Source organism: Sarcophilus harrisii, chromosome 2 (genome assembly GCF_902635505.1).
Source record: "Sarcophilus harrisii chromosome 2, mSarHar1.11, whole genome shotgun sequence".
Classification (NCBI taxonomy): domain Eukaryota; kingdom Metazoa; phylum Chordata; class Mammalia; order Dasyuromorphia; family Dasyuridae; genus Sarcophilus; species Sarcophilus harrisii.
The window spans coordinates 377,766,305-377,789,407 of record NC_045427.1 but is presented as its reverse complement, the minus strand read 5'-3'; the positions used below and the strand labels follow the sequence as shown (position 1 = coordinate 377,789,407).

General features: G+C 33.4%; 1 protein-coding gene across 2 annotated transcripts in view; it reads right to left on the bottom strand.

Annotated features, from left to right (window-relative positions):
• Positions 1–2,729: 2,729 nt before the first annotated feature.
• KCTD16 (potassium channel tetramerization domain containing 16) overlaps positions 2,730–23,103 on the bottom strand; it is a 314,210-nt gene continuing 293,836 nt past the window's right edge. For both annotated transcript variants that reach the window (XM_003756696.2, XM_031953475.1), the window contains exon 3: positions 2,730–4,821. In XM_003756696.2, the coding sequence (XP_003756744.1) occupies positions 4,370–4,821 (452 nt within the window). In that variant the 3' untranslated portion in view covers positions 2,730–4,369. The remainder of the gene's footprint in view (positions 4,822–23,103) is intronic.

Genomic DNA, 23,103 nt, shown 5'->3' with positions numbered 1-23,103 from the left:
GGAAAAAAAAAAACAACCAACCAACTAACCACAACAACAACAACAAAAAAACATCTTCCTTAATTTTTTCTCTGGATTTTCTGTTTAAAGTTGAAGTATCTAAAGATTCTTTCTCTCATTTCACAGGCAGTGTAAAGAGCTTTTGGCTTCTTAGCAATGACAGACCATGAAAGTTGATATTGGCCCAATCTATGGAATTCAATAATAAAAAAGACAATGTTCTAGATTTTCCCATGTTTTGCAGCTATGCTATATATTGGTTGAGCTGGGAGGCTGGAATCATTTTAGTGAATCTTGGATTCTGAGTTGCAAATATAAAAAATGAAGTTTTAATACCATGATAGGAAGATAGTAAGTAGTGATTTTATAAGTCATCCTGTATGCCCATCTATAAGCTTACAGTGCTAGATGTTTTGACACAAATTAATGAAATTCAGAAATAAACTCTAAATTCCAGAAAGCAAAAGTGATTCTGAAAGAACAACAGCAATATAGGAGAATGATCAACCTGGGGAACTATCAGCTAATATCCATCTTAAACAAACATAATCAATTGAAAAGTAAAAGTTAATAAATCAGCTGTTGATCATTTTGTTGACATATGTCAAAATGCTTTGATATTTTTCTTGTTTGTATTTTCTATCACTGAATTGGCAGACTTGATTAATGTTGTATAAACATGACTTACAAGATAATATATTTCAAAAAGGATGAGGAGAATTGTTAATTTTACTCACATTCCAGTTACATAAGATAAACTATGTCTACATTTAACTTAAAAAAGGATAAAATGGCCCTGTGTTTTTGGAAGATACTTCTTGCCATTTGCATGAAACCCACCCAAAGAAACACAATATTGAGATTTACAGATATGACACTGCCAACACCTCAGCGACTCACATAAACTTTTCAATATTCCATTTTGCTGGTAAAAGGAGAGAGACATTAGTAATAGTTTAGGAGATTTGTAAACTATCACTTTTGTGTTTGGGGACAAACACCTCATTTAAATCCAAGTTCCTCTGGGAAATATTTCTTTTTCTACTCCCTAAAATTTCAGTATATTTGGAGTATTATGAAAAAGTTGATGTACTATTACAAAAGGTATTGGGTTTGAATTCAGAGGACCAAATTGAATTCAGATTCAATACTACTATCCATTATGTGTGTCACTTTGGATAAATCACTTTGCCAGTTTGGTCTCAGTTTAATTATCTGTAAAATTATATGTTTGGAATATTTGATTTCTAAGGATCCTTTTTCCTCTAAATCCTTTGATTCCATGAATGACAGACAGTGTTTTTGTCATACTGTCACTCTTTCATCCCAACCAATTTACCTAGGAAGATACTAGTAGAGTTTTCTCATTGGCTTAACATACTCTTTGTCAAAACTTTAGATATCAAAAATGAAAAAAAATCAGAGTGACTATATTAACATACAAGTCTCTCCCTAAAAGGACTTAAAGATTTTTTAAAAAATTAAAACTAGGTAAGGGTTTATACATAATATAATGAGCAAAGAAAGAGCCTTGAAAACTCATCCCTCATATGAACATTTTCCTAATCATTTTTAACTCTCTCCATAAGCAGCTAACAGTATGACCCTACTCTTAAGTTCCTTAACTGCTCTTTGTTTAACACTAACCCTGCCCAGAGTTATAATCAACTGTAAACAAGTACTTACACAACTGAAAATCAAACAGTTTTGCTTCCTTGGACAATTCAAATTGGAAAATGAGCACATTCTAGAGGTAGGGGAAAACAAAACAAAACAAATTATCTTATATAAATACCTTGTACATACTAGGGTCCTAATAATTGTTTATTGGATTAAATTGAAGATTATGGTGTGTGTGGGTATGTGTTTGTGTGTGTGTGTGTGTGTGTGTGTGTGTGTGTGTGTGTTCTAAAAGGGGGTTTCCTTCCTATTATTGGAGCCAAAAGAAGATGTTTGCAAGTAGATACTAGATACTATAGCCAAGAGATTAGGTAAATAAAATGAAAAAAAAAGTATGTGATTTTAAATGAAGTTATATTGCAATGTTTCATTTCCTGCTTAAAAGCATGCAGCAAAAGTTAGTGGTTGTCTGCTCTTTATCTCATGCCAGTTATTTGAGGCTTCAAAGTGTACCTTGTTGATAATTTAATTAGATATGAGTAGAAAAGGAGTTGGAATCAATAAATATTTTTGGTCCAGATTATTTGATAGAATTGTTTGGGAGGCCTGAAAAATTATTTCATCTTAGAGGGTTTTAGCATAGTCTTTTCCATTTGAATTTGCTCTTGATTCTTTGAAATCTGAATCTTCCTTCATCCTCAGTTATTTAGATGTTATTTTTTTAATTTGATGTTCACTGACAATGGAAAAAAATAGTCATTTAGAATATGTTATAGCTAATGACTGACTATCCACTGCCTTATGTAGAGGAGAACATGTAGCAAATCTATAAATGATTCTGTTGATATCTTAGTTCTCAAGACCTTTAAGTAGAACTTGTAACAATTAGAGATGCAAAAAAATTTGACCTGATGAGATTAAATTGTGAAACACAATTCTTGTGGGATTTTGGATATTCATTTACTAGTAACTAAAACGGAAACAAAATCTTTTAAACAGCCTTGGGATGGATTTGTAAATGGAAACAATAAATACATTAATCATTGTGTTTTAGTTCTGCTGATAACCAAATTCCTTCCTTGACATATACAATAGTTTCTTTCTCTCTCTTTTTTTTTTTTTAAGTTTTCTACTTGGTCCAAGTTAATAATTGACAATGAAATATCTTCTCCCATTCTCAGTAAAATCCATGTACTGTTCAGAACAGAAAGAGCAAAAAGTCTTCAACCCCAAAATTCAATCCTGTCAAAGGTAATAGAGCATCCATAACAAATAAGATTATAAAGATAGCTATCAATAGTTACATCTTGACTGTGTCTAAGCAGAACATAGTGATCTTGATCTCTGGTAGCAATCCAGTTAATGAAATATAGATAGGTAGTTCAATGAACCAAAATACTCATTCAGGATTCAATTATCCAGTTTGGCTCTCTACACAGGTAACCTCAGCAGGGAACTTGCTAAGGCTCTTCCTCAGGAAGTATGGGCACAGCCAAAGCTTCACATTTCAAGGGTAAACAAAAAAACCCACCAAAATGACTTCAATTGTCAGCAGTATAGCACTGTAGTTAAGAAAAAAATTTAAAAAGAACCAAGAAATATGTCATTGTGTCATTAGGATTCAGAAAAATAAATAAATAAATAAAAATAAAGCATATAGTAACACTTAACTTCAATTCCTGTATTATAATCAGCAGCGGTGAAGACCTGAGAGTAGTGTCATACTCAGTTCTTGGTCCTACCATTAAAGAGGAATTTGGAGACTTGGAAGCAAGTTTAGTTTAAAGGCCACAAAGATGTCTAAAGGATGGGAAAATTAGGTATATATTCTCCTATCGAAGAGGTTAAAGGTTGATTTAATAATGGTCTTCAAGTGTACAAAAGGTTTATACACAAATGACTACCAGCTCTCCTCCCTCCACCCCAAACATAGAAAATAATTTCAGGCCTAGTTTGAGGTGGGGAATTAGTTGGTAAATAAAGGATTAACTATTGATGAGATTTATTCATCATTGCAATGATATCCCCAAAAAGGATATGAAAAATCCTTCTTTGAAGAGAATTTAAAAATTGAACAGATTCTCATTATAGAATGAAAGGTCCTGTCAGGAGGCAGGGGATTAGATTAAGTGATCTCACAAACATTCCCTGACCTTGGCTTTTATGAAGTATGTATATATGTGTGTGTGTGTGTGTACCTATCCATATACACACACATACACACAAATAAACATATACAAATAATATAGGCAACATAAACCGAATAGTAGAGGTTTAAGTAAAAAGTCCAAAAGCCCTTTCTTTTCCCCCATAAACAAAGTAAAAAGCAAAATTTAAAATTTCAAATACATTATCAGACAAACCTCTTGTTTTTCATCTTTCCATTCAGTGGCCCTTTCCACTGGGGGAAAAACAAGGAACACTTGGCTTGGAATAGATGAACACCAGGTTCTCTTAGTTGCTGCTGTAACTATTTGTGTCTCATGTGTAACATTTTCAATGTGTGTAGTACAGCTCACAAACAAATAGCATTTTCATTGTGCTTTCACATCTGGGGAAGAAAATCAATTACCCTGTGACTTTACATGAGAAGGTGAACTAGGCAAAGTAGGCAGTACAAGATCAATGAACTGTTGTGGCCTAACACATTCTTATTTTTTTTCCTTTTAAAGTATGAATATTCTTATGTATGATGTTTATTTGGAAATGATAAAATGTGTTTTTCCCTACCCCCCCCCCCCGCCTTCTCCTATAGATGGTACTTTCTTAACAGTTCAGATTGCCAAGGGTGTTTCCTTTCTGGGAACCTATCTGGAATTTTTATCTTCAGAAAATCCTGGATACATTTTTCCAGCTCTTCCTCAATGGAGAGCTTTTCCTTCACAGCTTTTTTTTTGCCCGAGTTAGATTCCCTTGAGCCAGTGGTCAGAGTTCGAAGCAAGTCGCTTTTCCGACGCATCTCTGACTGCTGGATCAACTGCACAGGGCCTTTCTTGATGGGCCTGTCCAGAGTCTGGATGTTGGATTGGCGAGTCACTGGCCCACAGATGACAGTCTCCTGTGGGGAGCTGGCTTCTGACTGGCTGTCACAGCTAGAAGTGGAGAGTTCATTGCATGAGGTACCACTCTCCCCTTCCTTGTCACCTTTGCCATTTTTGCAACAGCAGTCACAGTGTGAGGAAGACCACCGGGAAGGTTCACCTGCAAGAGAGCACATAGGACCCAGTAAATTAAAGGCAGTTCAGATAACTTAAAAGTTGTCACGTACACATACATATACAGGTAGAGGGAAGGAAAGAGGTGAAGAAGAAATGAAATTTTTGCATGGTATCTGATATCATGGCTTGCACTCAGTAAATGTCTAATAAACATTTATTGGATTGGATTTAACTGAAGTAGAATACTTTCCCTGCTACCTGGGAAGTGGCAGGTAATTGCTCTTGGCAAATAGCTGAGAGCCCAGGTTTTTTGTATTCTTTTCCAAATTTTCTTCATTGCATTATCCTAAACCAATTTAAATCATGATCCTCTAAGTAGTAAAAGTATAAAATAACATGCTCATCTTATTAAAGAAGAGTTAGTCATGTTCTTAAAGCAACAAAGATTTTCTCCATCATTAACAATGTACTGATCCTGAGTCCCAATGGAGAGGGAAACAGAACACCTTTCCTTCCTTTAAAGGGCTCCTGTTCTAAACCATAAGGGAAACCTGCAGGGCCATATTCACTTATTCATACATAGACATTTATTATCTGGGACTTCAGCTGTGTGACAATGGGCAAGTAACTGTTTGCCTCAAGTTTCCTTCTCTGTATAATAAGCGATCTGAGACAAACCAACTTCAATGTGAGGAGAGAAAAAATATATAAGCTCTCTCCTAAGATAGCTGATAATTTGTTTAAAGGAATCATATGCTGAGTTTGACTTATAATAAAGCAAATTCATCCTCTAGCTAGCAACAGCAGCTGAGGTGGATAGAAGACTGGACTTGGATCAGGAAGTACTGAGTTAAATCCATTCTTAAACACTTTTATTCTGGGAAAGTCATTTTATCTCTGCCTCAGTTTCCTTAATTATAAAATGAGATTAGTATCAGCACTTTCCACCTGGGGTTATTATGAGGATCAAATGAGATTATAATTGTAAAGTAGTTCACACATAGTTGACACTTAATGGGTATTCCCTCCCTCTTCTCTGTCCCATAGAGAAAAATAACCCAATCCTGACCCATCTCTTAATAGTTATTTAGGAAATGGTGTATAATCATTATACTCCACTAGTTTCTTTACCATTTTGTGGTTGTTTAATTGTGTCTGATTCTTCATGACCCCATTTGGGGTTTTCTTGGCAAAGAAACTGGGATGATTTGCCATTTCCTTCTCCAGTTCATTATATAGATAAGGAAAATGAAACAAACAGGATTAAGTTACTTGTCCATGGTCACACAACCAGTAAATATCAGAAGCAGAATTTGAACTGGGTCAACTTATTTCCAGACCCAGTACTTATCCACGGCACCATCTAGCTGCCACAATATTCCCAAACAAAAACAAACACATGTCATAATCATCATCATTATCTCTTATACTTAAGGAACTCTTTATGTTTTTCAAAATGATTCCACAGCATGACTCTCCCACTTAGTATCTAAGCTTTGCTTTCCTCCAGGGCAAAGTAAAAAAATTAGATCTAAATGATCTCTAATGTCCCTTGTAGCTTCCTTTGATACCATCACTCCACAACTCTATATTTTGCATGTTATGCTTCAGCACAAAAGGGAGTGAGATTGCTGGCCCAGAGGCATAGCATTCTGTTTCCATATTCTTGACTCTTCTATTCCTTTAAGAATATTAGACTATGTACATGAGAAGAATAGTAGCATTGATACATCACTCTTGATCTGCTTTTCCTTCTCCTCTTGGAGGAAAAACAATGGTAGAAAGAATGGATAAATATAGTTCCTTTCTTTTGAAATCATTAAATTCTTATTTTTAAATAAAAATTGATTATTGAATTTGAATCATTGGATGAAACTTTATATAACTTCTATTAGTCCGATTGATTCTTGGATTTCAGGAAAGAATTCTGTTTTTTAGATCTTTTGTTGTTGCCATATGTAATTGTTATGAGCATGGCCAATTGCCAGTTTTTCCTTTGTACCTAGCAGGAGAAAGTGCTGGTTCTATATTATCTCATGCACCACTAGCAATCTGTGGCTCATTAATTTGCCATGGCCTTAATTCTGTCTAAGAAGAGAGTGGAGCCTTCTGGATGATGCTACAGTACTTTTAAACTCCATTGAATGGAGTGCCTATATTCATGTCATGGAGTAAACATATAGATTGCAGTCTATTCTTCATCCAAATATCCCTAGTACTACACAGAGAAGAAGTCCATATTATCAATAAAGCAAAATCTTTCCATGCTCTTATTGGTTAAGGGATGGAAAGTGGGATATAACAAAAGTTAAATTTTATCATGATTTTATTGTAACTAGTTTTGAGAGTGTTTTTTTTGGCAGGGAACAAGGCAATGGGGGCTACATGGCTTGCTCAGGTTCACACAGATAGTTGTGTTAAGTGTCTGAAGCTGAATTTGAACTTGAGTGTTCCAGATGTTATGGGCTTCTCTCTCTAACTAGTTGTCTTCCTTCTGGGATTGACTTCCATTTACTTTGGATATATTCCATATGTACATAATTTCTTGCATGCTGCCTCTCCCATTAGAATGTGAATTCTTAGAGCACATTTATAACTTGTTAACTTCCATTGCTTAACACAAGGCTAGAAATATAGTAAGCATTTGATAAATGCTTATTGACTGATATGACTAAGTTTTGATTATTTTTATATAACTTGTGTGATCTCAGCTATGTGATGTAGTAGATAAAGGGCTAAAGAGTCAGAACATATGTAAGTCAAAATCTCAAATTAAATATTTATTTGCTGTAGGACCTCTGAGTTCAGTTTTTGAATTTACAAAATGAGAGGAAAATCATATCACATCTATTTAAAATAAGATAACATATTTAAAGTATTTTGTAAATTTATAAGGATATATAGATGTTATTTATCATTAATAATCCCCATCCCTTTTTCGTTTTAGATTCTAGGTGGGGAAAATCCCAAGATTTTTTTTTGATTGACTTGTAAACTTAGTGAAATAAACTCCCAATATTAGAAATATCTCCAACTGAGACCCATTCATTGAAACAACATGTGGATTGTGCAGACATCATATTTACAGGCCCATTAAATTAAAGTCAGTGGCTTAATTAAGCAAAAGGAAGGCCAATAGTTGTAGCATCTTAGTTATAACACACTGTTGTAAAAAAAAAAAAAAAAAAAAAAAAGTCTCCCATAACCATGGAGAAATTTCCTTAACATGCAGCAATTGACTCCTCCAAAGAATAAGAGTGGAAAATGCCTCCTCTCTTTGCCAGCATGATCTCGGAGGGAATCATTTTTCCTTAAGAAGTGCTAAGGACCCACTACTCTTTTGTGAATAGACTCCACGTCTTCTACTCAGATGAGAAAGAGGTGAAAATTTTCCAAAATTCATCTCCTACACAAAGGTGAAACAGCCTTATTCTTCTGGGAAAGTTTCAGAAATGCATACTAAAAATAAACTATCATTGAAAGATACTATCTATTTACCTGAACTCTTTCTGGGTTTGACCAAGAGCAGTAAGAATTTGGTGAGTAGAACTGGAGAAAAAAAAAAGTTGTGTGAACTTCTAAGTCATGTGAACCTTCTAAATGTGGTGAATTTTCTTCCCTATTTCTTCCCTCCAATCCCAAAGGAAATCTTTATTTGCCCACAGGAGACATTTTGAAGAAATCAACAGCAACGTGTTTGAAGGATGCAAGAGTGACCATCTGGAAAACTTCACACAGACTTCCAAAATTTGCACAAGTTAAGAATATGGCTCAGACCATTTCCTGACAGAATGCTGAGATAATCATTGAAATGTCAGCTGAACTTCCATTGAGCTCAAAATGATCACTTTTGATTTATTTCAGGTGATATTACTAGCTAAATTTGGGACATCCCTATTTCCCCCTCTGAAGCATGCTCTGTTACTACAAATTTTAATATTTTAGATCATTGCTATTCTGATATTTTTATGGGAATAGAGAAAAATAGGATGAATAGAATAACTGAAAATATGATTTCATTAAATTAGCTCATTGAAAGCAAGTAAACATTTTCTGCCACCTTAGCCTATAGTCTTAGAGAGTTGTTTGTATCGCTAAGAGGTTAAGTGACTTGCCTAGTGTCATACAACTACTTTGTGTAATAGGCAAAACTTAAATTCAAGTCTTGGTGATTCTAAGACCCATTCTCTAGCTATCTTATATTCAAAAGCAGAAAACAGTTAAAGAATTGTTAAATTTTAGAGGAAGGTAAGGTCTGAGAAAAAAAGTGTAAAAGTAGATACTGAAAATGATCCAAATTATAATAGTAAGTCCTCCTTGTCCTATTTGAAAGTATTATAAGCTGGATTCTCCCTTCCTTAAATACTTTTCACTTTTAGAGAATTCAGGAATTCAGGAAAAGAGGTTGTACATATGGAAGTTGAGATATATGTCTTATTTAAACTCATGCCTGTGCATTCACAAGACCTCTGCTTGTATATTCTGAACTATGAAAAGATTCTTTATCAAGAATATTCAGAATTTTTAGCTACCCAAGTATCCCCAAATTCCAGCCTCTAAAGGTGTTATATGGTTCTTTTAAAATATCTCCCTGCTTCCAATTGCAACACAAGCTTTTGCTTGCATTTTCCTAAGATTTCAGCAATGGGGAAAATAATTCCCTGTATTGATTAAAAATTGATAAGTTTCAATTTACTTTAAGAAAAACACTTTATTTCAAGGAACTAGCCTGAAAAACTGTTTTTTCCCCTTCTTCTTGTTATTTTTTGACTAAAATCTCTATCCTGATTCTGAATTACCCATTACTTGAAATTACTGTTCATAACACTATATTATTAGTGATATTAATTTATCCACATAATCAATTTTCATTAAGTGTATATGCTTAGTAATTTCTTTAATAAATCTGTGCGGAGCAGCATGATATAGTCTAGTGTATAATATGCTGGACTTGGAGTCAGAAAAAACAGTTTGAATTCCACCTCAGTTGACATATATATAGGAGAAGGAGACTAGGATAGGGCTATATAAGTTCACTAATTTCACAAAAAGACTATGCTAGAAAGTGTGTTTCAAGCTGAATGTGAATTGGCCCTTGTCAATTTATAAAGGTTTCTTCTGCCTTCTTCTACTTCTCATGCACCATATTATATAGAACAAAATTACAACGAATGTCTTTTTCAGAATTGGCTCTTAGATAATTTTTTTCCAAGGATTGGGCCAGACTGAAAAACTTTGCAAAAAAAAACCCAACAACAACAACAACAACAACAACGTTTTTGGCATTTTAGCTTACATTTACATAGTGCAGGTGCTAAGCACTTTGCATTTTTATTTCATTTGGTCTCAACCACCTTAGAACGTAGAAGCTATTGTCACCCTTATTTTGCCAATGGGGAAACCAAGGCAAATAGAAAAATGTTATAATTTAATACCAGACCCTGAGCCATTAAGATTACTACTGGTGTCCACATTGCCAGATTGTGGCTAGAAGGCCATCTCTTCCTGAAGGATAGACTCATAAGATAATTGATGGATCTTGAATTGGAAAGAACTTCAGAAACAACTTTATCCAGCTTCTCTCTTTAAAGATAAAGAATGTGAAGTTCTGTTCTAAAGGAAGTGACTTTCTAAGGAAAACACAGGTAATATCACAGGTATGTTGGAAGCCAGGTCCTTTAACTCCAGAGCTAATGCTCTTTCCAAATGTACCATGTTTAATGGTAAAGTCTCAGGTCAGAAGCATCTGAAGTTCTTGATGGTCCACAAATTCCTCGAACGTTTTGATATTATTGTATGTTTGCAGATTTGTTGTTGAAGACCAGTTCTTAGAATCTAAGTCTTATACATGGAGTCAAATCAAATCAACAAAAATTTAATAAGTTGCAATTAAGTGCCCAAGTGCTATGCTAACTAAGCATTTAGGGGATGAAAACAAAGGTGAATAATAATAATTAACAATAATAACAGCAATAAAAATAGTGCCTGCTCTCAAGAATTTTGCATTCTATTGGGTTAGCATCCCAGTTATGTGTAAAAAAGATAAGCAAGGATAGATTAGAGATTGTTTCAGATCCAATACACTAGTACTAATGGATATTGAAAAAAAATTTTAGAAGATGGAATAATTTAATTCTAGTTTACAAGAGATAAGGGAAACCAATGAGATATGTGCTGCAAATATTGTCACTATATATAACCTTTGGGTATATTAGGATACATTTAAAAAATGGGAAGATTAGTGAGGGGCATATGTGATTAATCTTAGCTCCCTCTACTGCAGTTTTCATTCCAAAGTGCCTAATGGTAGAGATGAGCTAAAACAGGAAAAGCTAAAGATTATCTCTTCACCCATGAAAAATTCAAACTGAGTCTAGTGAAACATGACTTTGCAAACTCACAAAGTGCTTATGCATTTTTAAAACAGGCAGCTCTGCAATCTACCCACACTTCAAATTCTCCACCTGCTAATGGTTGTGAACACAGTGCACATCATTTACAGAAACAGCTGGGAAAACTGCTTTCCCCGTATTCTCTGTCAATGATGTAGGAGCCTGTCAGTCTGGAAGCTAGGTGGCCAAATTTAATTTATGGAAGCTGCTGTAAGACTTTCTTGGTATCCTGGCCGAAAAGTCAATAACAGCTAAATTGATGTTTTCATAATTCAGCTAGCCTTGGGAAAGACATTACACAGGGAAGACTAGTAATACTTGCATTGTGTGAGCTTCTGAGAAATGTGTATTCCACCTTGATACTGCTTGCCTGTGATTGTCCTTTTCAACTCAGTTGTATTTTGCCTGTGATTATGTCACCTGCTGTTTTCCAGCAAGCAGGGGGATGATAACAGACAATTAATCAAGGGGCAACCATACTCAGTTATTCTGGAGAACCATTTTGGAACAAAGTTGTGTAGGGGATTTAAACAAAAATGAGACTTTCTCTCTACTATGGAGGGGCATAACATACAATGGTAGAAGTCAGCACATGAAGAGAAAGGACAAAATCATTAGTAAAGCTATCTATAGAAGAACCATAATATCATAGGAAGTCATGGAAGTATAACCATCATGATGCAAAGGACCTCAGGAGTGAGATATTATTAATTTGCCAGAAGCAACTGAGGCCCAGGTAACTTATGAAAGTGATAAAGGTGCTACAGTAAGCATCAGCACTCTAATTAGAACCTGTAACATTTGTCTAAAACCAATGTTCTTCTACTGTACTACCTGTTTTGCAAATAAAACAAGTATAAAACATACTTTAGGAGAAAACAAAATGTTCCAGTAATGAGACTAAATGATAATAGCAAGGTAGGGTTAATAAGGTGATGTTTTAAAAAATGGGAGTCCCCAGAAGCCAGAACCTACTAGAGAGACAGAGACAGAGACAGAGACAGAGGAGAGACAGAGACAGTCAGAGAGAAACACACAGGGAGACAGAGATCAACACAGAGAGAGATGGGGGAGGACAAAGAAAGAGAGAAAGAACAAGGGAATGAGAGAGAGAGAGAGAGAGAGAGAGAGAGAGAAAGAGAGAGAGAGAGAGAGAGAGAGAGAGAGAGAATATATATAAAGGACCAAAAGCTGGATACCAACAGAATATAAAGAGGGAAAAAGTTTGATTTGGTCACAAAGGAAATAGCGATTTGGGTAAAAGGAAAGTTATAGCAGTAAAAAAGAAAAACTCCTAATATAAAGATGAAAATGAGAAATAAATGGGGAAAGAGTCAAAAAGGAAAGAGACAGACCCAAAATAGCAATGACATCTACCCCCTACTGAGTCCTTTTAGGAATGATTGAAAATTACATTGCTACAGGTAGAAGATAGGTCAGCAGGAATCCATGGCAACAGGGAAAGGAGAAGAAAATCATTTAGGGCACTTTCTGAAGGACCAGCAGGAGAATTTTACTCATGTCTAAATGAAGGAGGGGGAAAAATGAAAAAAATGGGACAAAAAGACATGACTGTAGTAGAGTGACCCACCCATGGGAAAGATAACATGGCACTTAGTGGTTTTTAAAGCGAAGGTAAGAATTGAGCAGAAAGATGATACTTGCCTTCACATCAAATGTTCAATTGATCAGTGGGTGAGTTTTTGAGGGAAATGTGGGAAAGGCATGAAAAGGCACTCCAAATCATCAATAATCAAAGACATGCAAATTAAAAACAAAAGCCTGTGGTGTCACCTCATGCTGGGAGAAAAATGGTGAATTAACAAAAAAAAAAAAAAAAACATAGAAATAGTCAATGATGGAGAATATATGAAAAGGCAGACATATAATAATACACTTTTGGTGGAGTCATGAATTGTTCTAACCATTATGATAAATGACTTAGAATTATGGGAGGAAAGTTAATCCATTAAAAAAAAATAACTTTTAAGCTGTCAGTTTCTCTTACTGGCCAAATGGCACCAACAAGTCTAATGACAGAGAGATCCCCCATATAATAAAATAATTATGTGTGTGCACACACACACACACACACACACACACACATTTGAAGAATTTAGTTAAATTTGAGATGAAAATTTAAACTGAGAGAGTGAAGTTAGAAGAACCAAGAGACAACAAATGTAAAAACCACAAAAGAATAAATGAAACAACATTAAAAGACAGATTTTAAAGCAATGAAATAACTAGTTTTGACTTATGAGGACTAATAAGGAAACATAGCTAATTCCCTTCTACTGAAAAATTGACTATGGGTGTGAAATAAAACATATATTTAATGAGCTTATTTTGCTGTACTATACTTTTTATTATAAGGTTCTGAGGATATAGAAAGATTTGAAAATAAAAGTATTATGAAGATAATCCATCAAATATCAAAAATCAAAATGAAAAAAGAGATAAAGAAGAAAGGAAGAAAACAAGAGAGGCAGAAAAGAAGAGAGATAAAAAGAAGAAAGGAAGGAAGGAAGGGAGGGAGGGAGCAAGGGAGAAAGGGAGGGAAAGATTGAGAGAGGGACAGAAGGAGGAAGGGAGGGAAAGAAGAAAGGAGGAAGAAAAGAAGGAAGGAAAGAAGGAATTGTTACAATTCTTTAAAGAAACCCAGATAAAAGAATGGGAGTTAATTTGACATAGTCCTAGGGTATAGAATGAAATATATTTCTGGGAATATTAAAGTAAAAACAAAGAAATGGTGGTTAAATCCACTGGCAATGACAAGATCCATATAAAATGGAAAAGTAAGATATGCTTTTTTTTATTTATTAGAAAAATTGAGTCATCATTTGTAATAAAAATTAGTCATGCCTATTTTCAGTTAGTATGATTCATTAATACCAAAAAATCTCTGAAGGCAATTTCTAGCACAAATAAAATTAACCTTTATTACTTTTCGTTCTTGGACCCCCACTGTGCATTTTGCTAATTTAGTAGAAGGATTTCATTGCTTAGAAAAACCCTCAATAAGCAGTTATAATGCAATGGACTTTATCCTTTAATAATTTGTTTATATAGCCTTTATAAAGTAGTAGAAATTTGAATTTTGACTTTCTCTCCTTCAAGTCTCCCCAAATGCCTCCAAATGACATCCTCTTCCTCCTATTGTGATCTTATTTCCTTTTTTATTCTCTCTCTTCATCAGTTTATTTCCTCAGAATGATGCAGTAGAAATATCTGAATTTTTTAAAATATAGAATCTGAGAACCTGGGATCAAATAGTGGACTCTACTTCTTATTTATTGAGGGCCCTTTGGAAAGTTAATTTAAAATTATCTTGGTCAGTGCTTCCATAGATAAACAACAATACGGCAAATTAAATGACCTCTAAATTTCCTTCCAGATCTAAATCCATTCTCCCATGCTGTTTTATTAGTTTTCTTACATGCAACCATAATAGCTATCTATCTTTCTAGATAGCTATTTAGATGTGTGTTTGTGTGTGTGTATGTGTGTGTGTACACACACATTTTTTTTGTTGTTTTTAACTGAACAGAATTCAAAATGGTCCTCTCTTCCTAGACTTCTTCCATTAGACATATCTATCTTTCTTAGATCAAATTCTCTCCTCACCCCACTCAAATTCTCCTTTTGAGCAGTAATGGTATAATATTCATGTGAATTAGCAAAGTTAAATTCAACAGTATCACTATCACCAGCATCACCAGACATCTATTTTACAAGCCATGATTGAAATATTACAATTCACCTATTGATAAGCTTTTTATTATTTGTTTCCTCCACTAGAATGTAAGGTAGGAACTGATATTTTTGTCTATATTGTTTTTCTCCACTGCTTAACAAGATGCCTAATATTTACAGAATCCTTAATAAATATTTGCTGAAAAATGTTCTCTGAGCACTAAAAATCACCTTCCAGGCCAGTGAGAGGCATTTGTGGCAGACTCTAGCACTCAAGATGATTAAGTACTTTTCAGGTAAATAAAACAATTGCTATTTATACATCTACTTTAAATTATAGAAATGTATTTCAGGCACAATCATCATAACACTTTCTGTCTACTCTGTTCAAGTTTCTAATTTTTGAAGAGTTCACTGAAACAAGAAAATGAAACATAATATAACAACCCTGCCTTTCCTACTGCATAAATGAAAGAGGATTTCACTTGAGGAAGGTGAAATAACGAATGAAAGAATTTTCATGTTTTTCTCTGGCTTCTAATTCATGTTTTATCACCACTGAAGTTGTACCACAATAGTCCTGAGTAGTAATCAGTAGTGTGCACTTAATTGATGAGGTAGAGGTTAGAGAATTGGTCACTTTTTAAAAAGTATATAAAAGGTAATATTTCTTACTACTCCTTAATGGATATTCAGTTATCAGTGCTATGAAACAGAAAAAAAGCTATCACAGTTTATGTTTTGATTAAAAATCAAACTTAACCATCATGTAAAAATATATACTTTCCAGAGGTAGGGAATTATAGATGTAGAATGTTGCATATACCATCAAATTTAGCAGATATTGAAGTTAATTTTGCTGACTTTTTAAATCATCCTTTTTTTAACTCCTTGTTTGGATAACAAACTGAGAAGTATATATTCAGAAATAAAACTGATATAAAAACAAAAACAAAAGAAAGAAAAATTGAAAATAAAAAGAAAATCAAATCTAATACTTTTTTAAAATGTGTTCTTGAAAAATTCTAAACTCCAAATATCTGGGATTAAAATATTCTTCTGTGAATTTATTATATTGAATTATATGTTACTTATAAAGTCATCTGAAAATATTTATTCACAAGCTGCATTCCATGTTTGTTTTTCTTCCTAAGAGAAGATCACAGAAATCCTGACTTCAGGAAAAATCAATATGAAATGATCCAAAACATTAGTAAATAAACTAGGGAGTGATTATTCACATTGTTAAAAGAGTTTTCCTTTTGAAAGAATTCACCATAGGGAAGCTCCCCTAGTATAATAAAGTATTTACATATATTAATGACTTGGGGGCTTAGGGGAAGAACAGGCTTAGTAAAGAATTTTTAAATTAAAGATTAAGTTTAACTAATACCAACTGAAAAATAAACAAAAATAGAGAAACAAATTGTTCTTTTGGGTAGCATACAGAGTAGATATATTATATGGAGAAGAGTATCAGACTTTCAGAAATCCACAAGAGACAAAATCCAAAAATCAGCTTTTAATAAAACCCATGATTGCATATTTCTCTACACAGATAGATTAACAATGGGTAACAAGGGAGATAAGCTTGAAATCTTAAAGCAAGTAGGAAAATTTAATTTCATAAGTGTCATTGAAAGTTAAGGAAATAGGCTTTGTGACTGCATTCTGGTTCATGAGAGTTAGATATATTCTATTTAAAAGAAACAGAACAAATAAATGATAAAGAGCAGTGGTACTGAATAGTAATAAATTTATATCAGAAACTAGATTGTGGAAGCATGATATAAAACTTTCAGGTAATCAATTTAGGAGAAAATTGAAATTGTCAGAGTATACAATACCACCTGAACAGAAGGAGATAATGGATGAAGAGTTCAGGAACTATAAGTAATATAGTTCTAATACTATATTAATTTAACTTTGAAAGATTTGAAATATTTTAAATTAATATCATAGAGATTAATAAAACAACTAATGTCACATATACATAATATATAATATGATATGACATGCATCTTCATGTGTATATGTAAACTTAACTTCTGTCTACACATGGAAATATATACATACATATATACAAACATGATAAATCTATATCTATATGTAAGAATTTCTATTAGTTGTCTATTTATCTTGAATACAAAATGCTTAGAGATATTTGATAGGGATTATTATTCCCATTCAACCACTTCCCTTTTTTATACAAGATTAATTAATTTTTTATGTGCAGAAGCTTTTCAGTTTCACCTCATCTACTTTATCTTTTGGAATTACCACTATGCTTTGTTCAAGAATAACATTTCACACTCATAAATGCAAAAACTATATAATCTATTTCTCTTTTACTTTTTAGAGTGATGTCTTTAATACTAAGGTCCTATTTCCATTTTTAATTTAGAATATTGACTATCTCATGGCCCAGTTTCTAGTAATGTCTCTACATTTAGTTAATTAGTCTAGGTAGTCTGAAATTTGGACTTCAAGCTTACAGTTCAATAACTCAGGCTTTCAAGTTTCATTGTTTACGTCTGAGGTTGTGATTCATTGGCACAATCTTTGAGAATCAAGCATTCATAGTATGATAAAATAGCATTTAAAGAATGAAAAGGAGAAGGAAGGAAAGTATCTAGGAAGAAGATACGGTAGGCAGGGAAATTGATTTCTATCAGTAGTAATTCACACTTTTAGGCAAAGGACCCACATATGCAAAAATGTTTGTAGCAGCCCTTTTTGTGATGGCAAGGAACTAGAAACTGAGTGGATGCCCATCAATTGAGGAATGGCTGAATAAAGTTATGGTATATGAAGGTTATGGAATATTATTGTTCTATAAGAAATGACCAGCAGGATGATTTCAGAGAAGCCTGGAGAGACTTAGATGAACTGATGTTAAGTGAAGTTGAATAGAACCAAGAGAACATTGTACTCAGCAACAAGAAGATTATACAATGATCATTTCTAATGGAGGAGGCTCTTTTCTTTTCTTTTTTTTTTTTTTAAATTTAATAGCCTTTTATTTACAGGATATATACATGGGTAACTTTACAGCATTAACAATTGCCAAACCTCTTGTTCCAATTTTTCACCTCTTACCCCCCCTACCCCCTCCCCTAGATGGCAGGATGACCAGTAGATGTTAAATATATTAAAATATAAATTAGATACACAATAAGTATACCTGACCAAAACGTTATTTTGCTGTAGAAAAAGAATCAGACTCTGAAATATTGTACAATTAGCTTGTGAAGGAAATCAAAAATGCAGGTGTGCATAAGTATAGGGATTGGGAATTCAATGTGATGGTTTTTAGTCATCTCCCAGAATTCTTTTTCTGGGCATAGCTAGGTCAGTTCATTACTGCTCCATTAGAAATGATTTGGTTGATCTCATTGCTGAGGATGGCCTGATCCATCAGAACTGGTCATCATATAGTATTGTTGTTGAAGTATATAATGATCTCCTGGTCCTGCTCATTTCACTCAGCATCAGTTCATGTAAGTCTCTCCAGGCCTTTCTGAAATTATCCTGTTGGTCATTTCTTACAGAACAGTAATATTCCATAATTTTCATATACCACAATTTATTCAACCATTTTCCAACTGATGGACATCCATTCAGTTTCCAGTTTTTAGCCACTACAAAAAGGGCTGCCACAAACATTCATGCACATACAGGTCCCTTTCCCTTCTTTATAATCTCTTTGGGATATAATCCCAGTAGTAACACTGCTGGATCAAAGGGGAGGAGGCTCTTTTCAATAGCAAGGTGATTCAGGCCAGTTCCAATACTCTTGTGATGAAGAGAGTCATCTACACCCAGAGAGAGAACTGTGGGAACTGAATGTGGATCATAACATAGCATTCTCACTTTTTATTGTTGTTTGCTTGCATTTTGTTCTCTTTTCCATTTTTTTCCACTTTTATCTGATTTTTCTTGTGCAGCATGATATTTGTGGAAATATGTATAGAGGAATTGCATGTGTTTAACATATAGTTGGATTAGTTGCTGTCCAGGGGAAGGGGTGGGGAAAAAGTAAGGAGTAAAAACATTTGGAAAATAAATGTTTGCTAGGATGAATGTTGAAAACTATCTGTGCGTGTATTTTGAAAATAAAAAAACTATATATTAACAAAATAAAAGTAATTCACACCTTTACTAAAAAAGGATACTCTTAATATATTTGGTTCCCCTTCAGGTTGCAGCTATGTGAAATTCAGTGCTAAATAGCTGGGGGAGGAAATGTGTCAGTATTGAGCATACAACACTGGCCCCAGCCATTCCACTGAGAGCACTAAGCCTACCAAAAGAAACAGAAGTGAATGCTCCCTTTCCATTTGATAAAGTAGAAAAAAAAGCTCATTTTTGTCATGATATCTTTCGATGATAAGAAAAATTGAAAGGAGTAAACTGTATTACCTCTAAACACATCTATGCTAATCTGCTTTTAATTAATTCTATAATTCAACTATCTTTACAGAATTTGAAATTGGAGTACTTTCTATCTTCAGACCAATATTATACCAGACACTTTCATACAAAGCTCACAATTTCACCTGTTATAAATACTGTATTTTCAAGGATTTTGATATTTTCAATAGAATATCAAGAATATTAGCATGTTCAATGCCAAGACTAAAAAAGAGGAAATATAAGAAGTGTAGTGGATAGGGCACTGGAAGGCACTCAAGGCAGGAAGACTTGTGTTTGACATTGATAATGAGCTAGAGCAAGTATTTATAGTCAAATTCTCTCATGCTACTCCAATATAGATTTAAAAAAAAACACTAAATCAAAGCATGGTTGGAAAATCCAAAAAGGAACCAAAGTGGGTATTTTGGGGAGGATTAAGAGGGAAAAAAGCCAGATGTATGCAGACATTGAGATGGAGGTTTATGCAGATGGGCATAGTTTGCTAGCACTGAGGCTGGAGTAGGATCTGCATCTATGTCTTTGGAAAACAGAAGAGGAATAGGGGTAAACTTAGTGCTGAGTTTCTTTTGGATCCAAAATTCCTTTCAGCACAGATGGAGGCCAAAACTTAATCTCAAAAGTTCTTTACTGGCCAATGACTGTATTTTTGAAATGTTGCTCTGAACCTGTAACATTCTAGCTGCCTAAGGGTTATTTGGATTTTTCAATTTAGTGCAAGATGGCAGTTATGCTTCCTAGACCTTGAAGTTATGGTTAGGAGACTGCAAAATTTAGATTGCAAAGTCAACAATTAGCCTGTGGTCTCTAGATCAGATTTAGTGTCCATTGAAAGTTTTAAACCTGCTGGCCTGAGCAGACACTAAGGTCTCTAAATAATATAACATTCATTATCTAAATAAAGCAGTGACAAAGCCCCAAATAATACACATGGGGACCAAAAATATGTATTATCTTGGTTGTACAGAACAAAGTCCCAGTTCAGAAGTGAGGCTGGAAGAATAATATAAACAACTACATCGATATAAACAAGGCTTTATAAGAGAGAGATTTAGAAAACAAATAATTCCATAAAATCTACAAAGAAAGCTTCAAAAGAAAAAAAATGAATTTAGACACAAGGTCAACTGAAATACATGTAGTAAATGAAACAACAATTTAAAGATATTATTAATGAAAACTCTAGTTAAAAGATTTAGAAGGAGAATTAAAATGTTAGTATAACAGGTACAAAACTTTATCAAGTAACAGTCTCCCTAAGAATTAGAATGTGCCACACAGAAGTTAATAAATCCATAATACAGCACAGAATTCGAAAACAATTTTTAAATTCCAAAAAAGGAGAAAATCTAAAATATCTCATATAAGAAAATAATTAACTGGAAAAAAAGATCAAGGAGGAAAAAATATCATGGACTTTTAAAACCATGGAAAAGAAAAAGGAAAGAACCTGCATATCATATTTCAATAAATCCTGAGTGAGAACTATATAGACCTATTAAAACTAGAAGACAAAGTAAAAATAATTATAATTAATCAGGAACCTCCTAAAAGAAGTCCCAAAGATTTAGGGACATCATGCCCCAAATCCAGTACTTCCCAATCAAAAGAAATATAGTATAAGCATCTGGAAAGATTCAGTACTAAGAGACCACATTGGATCACATAAGCTTTTTAAAAGCTACTAAACAGGATAGGTAAATTTGGAATTGTTACACAATACATGCATATATGCACTCATATATACATTTATATACATATTTTTTTCACACATATATTGGCTTACAATCAAGAATAACTCATCCAATAAAACTGAGAAAAATTATAAATCTAAAAGGGAAATATTAATCTTTGATGAAATAGAGCATGTTCAAGCATTCCTGACAGAAGATCAGAGGTGAAAAAGAAACATTGAAAGACAAGCACAGTACTCAAGAAAAAAATGTTTAAAAGGTAAATATAAACAAGAAACCAGGAAGAACTAAACAAGTATTCTAGTGTTTATCTCAGAACTCTGATTTCATTGTGTCATTGAGAGAATTAAATAAGAAAAAGGGTCTGAGAGTGGTTATATCATGTTTCATTACCTTTAAAAACAAAGAGAGAAGAAAAAAAAAAAGAAACTTTTATGGAAGAAAAGGTGAGTTATGTCTAACATAATCATAGTATATAAGACTACATAAACAAAGACTCAGGAATTTGGGAAGTGAGCATCACTCCAATCTCACTTCTGTCTGAACCAATCAAAGGAAAATAGAACACAAACAGAGAGAGAGAGAGAGAGAGAGAGAGAGAGAGAGAGAGAGAGAGAGAGAGAGAGAAAGAAAGAAATTGTTATATAAATTAATATAGCCTTTGACCTAGTATTAATACTACTAGACTTATGTTGAGAGAGATCAAAGAAAAAAGGTAAAATACTCACATATTCAAAAATATTTGTAGCAGGTTTTTTTTTTTTGGGGGGGAAGTATATAGTAAAAATCATAAACTAAGGGAGGAACTATCTACTGGAGAATGGTTAGAGAAACTTTGGAATATGAATACAAAATATATAGGAATAGATATATAGGATATATATATATATATATATAGGAATAGAATGATAGAATATAGAGGAATAGAATGATTTCAGAAATTTTTGTTAAGATTTGTACAAAGAGCAAGGAGAACAATTAATACAATATAAAGAATTTTGTAAAAGCAAAAACTGAAAATTAAATGTTAAGTTTAGTATATACTTTGAAAGAAAAGCAAGATCTACATAATAGAAATTTGCACAATTTATCTTGTACAATTATTTCCTGTTCTATTATGTATGTGGAAGTACTCATTTGTTGGAGTGGTAATTAAAATCAAACAAAAAACAACAACAATATAGACTGAGGTTTAAATCCAACTTCATGTGGTTACTAGGAGTTTAACTATGAGCAAGATACTTAATATCTCTGAATTTTCATTTCTTGATTTTTAGGATTAGAGAATAGGACTCAATGACATCTAAAGTTCATTCTTTCAATATTCAATCCTATGACTAGCCTTCTTTGAACAATAATAAGTAACATGATCATCTTAAAAATGTAAGTTCAATTTAATGATGACCAAGAAGTAAAGTATACATTGTTTCTTATTTCTTATCATACATAGTAGTATGTAAGAAATGCAACTACAGATTACTTCACATAAGTATTTTGTATATATAGGTACCTCATGTACTATCATTGAAATATTGGTCTCATTTTCATATTCTTTAAGAAATCAATGAAGTACAAATTTATTGGCACAAATCACATTTTTCTGTCGGTGTATTGAAGAAGTTTTCTTCAAAAGATTAGGGATTTTGACTTGAATCTAAGGTAGTGAAGATAGTCTATGACTTTGAATGCATAGATCAGTGGGTCTGGAGTTTGGAAGAAGAGTTTAAATGCGGCTTCGGTAAATCACTTAATCTCTGTCTGCCTCAATTTCCTCAGCAATAAAATGGTGGTGATCATAACAACATCTACCTCACAGGGTTATTGAGAGCATCAAATTAAATAATATTTCTAATGAACATAGTACAGAGCTTAACATATATTATGCACTTAAAATGCTTGTTTCTTCCCTTCCTAAGGTCAACAAAACTCCTGAAAAGAAGAGTATATAATGCCTTGTGATCAAAGATTGGCTCACCAATCTCTGTTTGATTAACCTCTTTTACTAGTCCTGCAGATTCTTAATAATGTCTTTCATAAGATTTCTCATAAGTACATCATCGTTGGTCATATTCTCTATCCTATTAATACCCACCCAAATACTCAAAAGCA